Genomic DNA, 2933 nt, shown 5'->3' on the forward strand with positions numbered 1-2933 from the left:
CATTGAAACCTTTATGGCACCTATTAAATTTGAACGCGTCGAGGGGATGCTGTCTTCGGTAAACATTTTTACACGGAGGCGCTTTAGTGAAGTTGAACATGATGTACACTTGAAAATGTATAATCCTATCGAGTATTATATCAGTAATTGGATAATAAATTCAACTATGTGTGCCAGAGATTAAGTTTTAAATGGTTCTAGAGTAGAGTAGCATTTCATTTTTCAGCATTAATTCTGTAGATACTCTTTGCATCAGTAAATTGTTTGCATTGATGTAATTAATGTGTATTTAGGGGCCCTCAAAGATGCCACACTGTAGACATTGTTTTGTAAATATTGTTTAAAGAGGATCTTCACACAAATTCATAGTGCAGTGTCCCCCCAAACAAATCACTGCATAATATATATATTATAATTTCAGATTCTGGTGTGATTGACATTTAGCCATGGCCCAGGAACCAGGAGAAGCTATGCAGCTACTGAAGCAGCTCAAGGCCACCCTGATAGACATCCTTTCTTTCGACCCCGACCATGTACGGCAATGGGCACACTCTCGCTCACTGCTGTCTGATATTTCCTACAATGCTGTGGGAGATCAGAAAACACGCAGAGAACAGGTGACACATCTCCTGGACATTGTCATGGACGCGGGAGATGAGAAAGCAAAGGGTCTACTGGAACTGCTGAAGGAAGATGACATGCAGGCTACCTACCCCCGTCTGGCTATTCTCAAAGAACAGCCACAGACATCTACAGGTATGCTATGAACGTCAGCCTATAATAATAACAACAACAACAACACAGTAATTCCAGTGCCAACATGCTGACACTAAAATCACAAACAAAATAAATAAATCCCAATACCACATACTGTATTACATGACTATTTGGTTCTCGTTCACTCTTCTCACATCTGTCAATAACATACAGTATATTGAATAGAAATGTTTGTTTTTCTTTACACCGGGAAAAGGATCATCAAGAAACAATGAAGAAGCTCCCGGGGCAAAAAAGATTGTCCCACATAAAAGGAAGGCTGGTGAGTTCTTACACTATGAATGATTCCTAATTTCCGATCACAAGTAAAATCCTCAGCGTTAAAGGGTTAGTTCCATTTTTTGGACTTAAAGCTGTAGGAAATACGTGCCATAATATAGTGGTTGATTGCCTGAGTCCTGTGGCGGGAGTTCTGGTCTTGTTTTAGTGAAAATTATAGTTCCGGTCAGTTGATGGGGGTCTGGGGGCCAAGCATTAAAAATTAATGAATCCACAAAACTAGTGTCATTTGAATTGTTGACCCATTTCTATATAGCGCAACTTTCGTTCAACTTTGACCCCTCTGTCACATGGAACTATTTTTTGTGTCCAGTATCACAACGCCAGCAGCAGCACAAACCATTGTTCCGTGTGACAGGAGTAAAAAAGTAAAAAAATCTGAACAAAAACTTTAGTCCATTTTAGGTCCATTGTAGAAACACGTTACCATAATTCCCTAACTTTCCCTCACACTTCCACAGACACCAATATTGTCACTGAGAAGCAGCTGATGGAGGTGGCTAAAAGAATTGGAAAACCGTGGAGGAAGATTGGCATATCACTGGGTATCACTGAGGTTAAACTGCAGCAGATTGAGGCAGAGAATCCACTGGACTTTGTGGACAGATCTTATCAAATGCTGTACTCATGGAGAAAATGCCAGAGGAAAAACGCCACAGCTGCTTACTTATACTCCAAGCTTACAGAGTTAGACGAAGACCTGGTACCCGATTATATAGACTTCCTACTGGAAGAAGACTGAGGCCCTCATTGGATACCAGCTCATCGTGGATTTATAAGCACGGCTTTGTCGAATATGGGGCGAAAGGGAAAGGCCAAGTGCTGAAATTATGTCAGTTCAGTGACATTTTAAACAAAACCTTTAGACTTTCTATATAGCACAAAAACATGCATTCCGGAATGACTTCCCGTCAGGGTGGAAACATATTTTTCTACCAGTGATCTACAATGGGTGACCCATTTTAGATCACGGACCATTTTGGGTTGCAAGTAAATATCCAGTTTTTAATTTTATTTGATGTCCTTTTTTATTTATTTTTTACTTTTTATGATGATAATCCCATCTACAAACTCACATGGATTAAAGTTCTCTCAGTCACTACGACTGATTTCAGTCACTTGGATTCTTTGGAAGCATGTTATGCAGCCAAAATAGACGATCTACAAGGTCTCGATGCGTCAAGGCGTCATTTTCAAGGACAGGATGAACTGTCCTACTAGTTGTATAAATATCTTGGGATTTGGTTGGACAACAAGTTAAACTTCAAACACCACATTGACGCCTTGGCAAAAAAGCTTAAGTTCACGCTGAGTTTCTTCTATAGAATGAAGTCCTGCTTTTCTAATTCTTCTCGCAAAAAGCTGGTTACAGGCCTCTTCATGTCGCAGCTTGATTATGGCGATACTGTACCACTTTGCTAGTTCCTCAACTCTGAGCAAACTTGACCCCCTGTTTCATGCTGCATTGAGGTTTATCACCAATTCCCCCTATAGGACTCATCACTGTACTCTGTACGCCCTAGTGGGTTGGTATTCCTTAACGTCTCGCAGGTTGCTACATTGGTATACTCTCATTTATAAAGCCATTCTTGGTAACCTCCCACGTTACATTGGTTCTAAATTTGAACTTGTCCAAAAAAACTCTCTCAACCTCAGATCAAATGCTTGGTTACGCTACGTCGTGCCCCCAACAAAATCTGAGGCTGGAAAAAAAAAGCATTGCTTATTTTTTGTTGTGTATTTTTTGTTACTGGCAGAGCTGTGTCACTTATTCTGCCTCTTGTCTTGGCCAGTTCACACTTGTAAAAGAGACTTCAGTCTCAATGTGGTTTTTACTGGTTAAATAAAAATAAATAAAAACTTATGAGCGGGAACTC

The 2933-nt window shown here is 40.1% G+C and overlaps 1 protein-coding gene across 1 annotated transcript; it reads left to right on the forward strand.

Annotated features, from left to right (window-relative positions):
* Window positions 1-425: 425 nt before the first annotated feature.
* LOC308315186 (uncharacterized protein) lies at window positions 426-2706 on the forward strand. The gene is made up of 3 exons (XM_080763029.1): window positions 426-756; window positions 974-1039; window positions 1518-2706. Exons 1-3 carry the CDS (start codon window positions 447-449, stop codon window positions 1796-1798), a joined length of 657 nt encoding a protein of 218 aa, XP_080619155.1. The 5' UTR covers window positions 426-446; the 3' UTR covers window positions 1799-2706.
* Window positions 2707-2933: the final 227 nt, after the last annotated feature.

The sequence above is a fragment of the Protomyctophum bolini genome, assembly GCF_963924005.1.
Source record: "Protomyctophum bolini genome assembly, chromosome: 5".
Lineage (NCBI taxonomy): Eukaryota > Metazoa > Chordata > Actinopteri > Myctophiformes > Myctophidae > Protomyctophum > Protomyctophum bolini.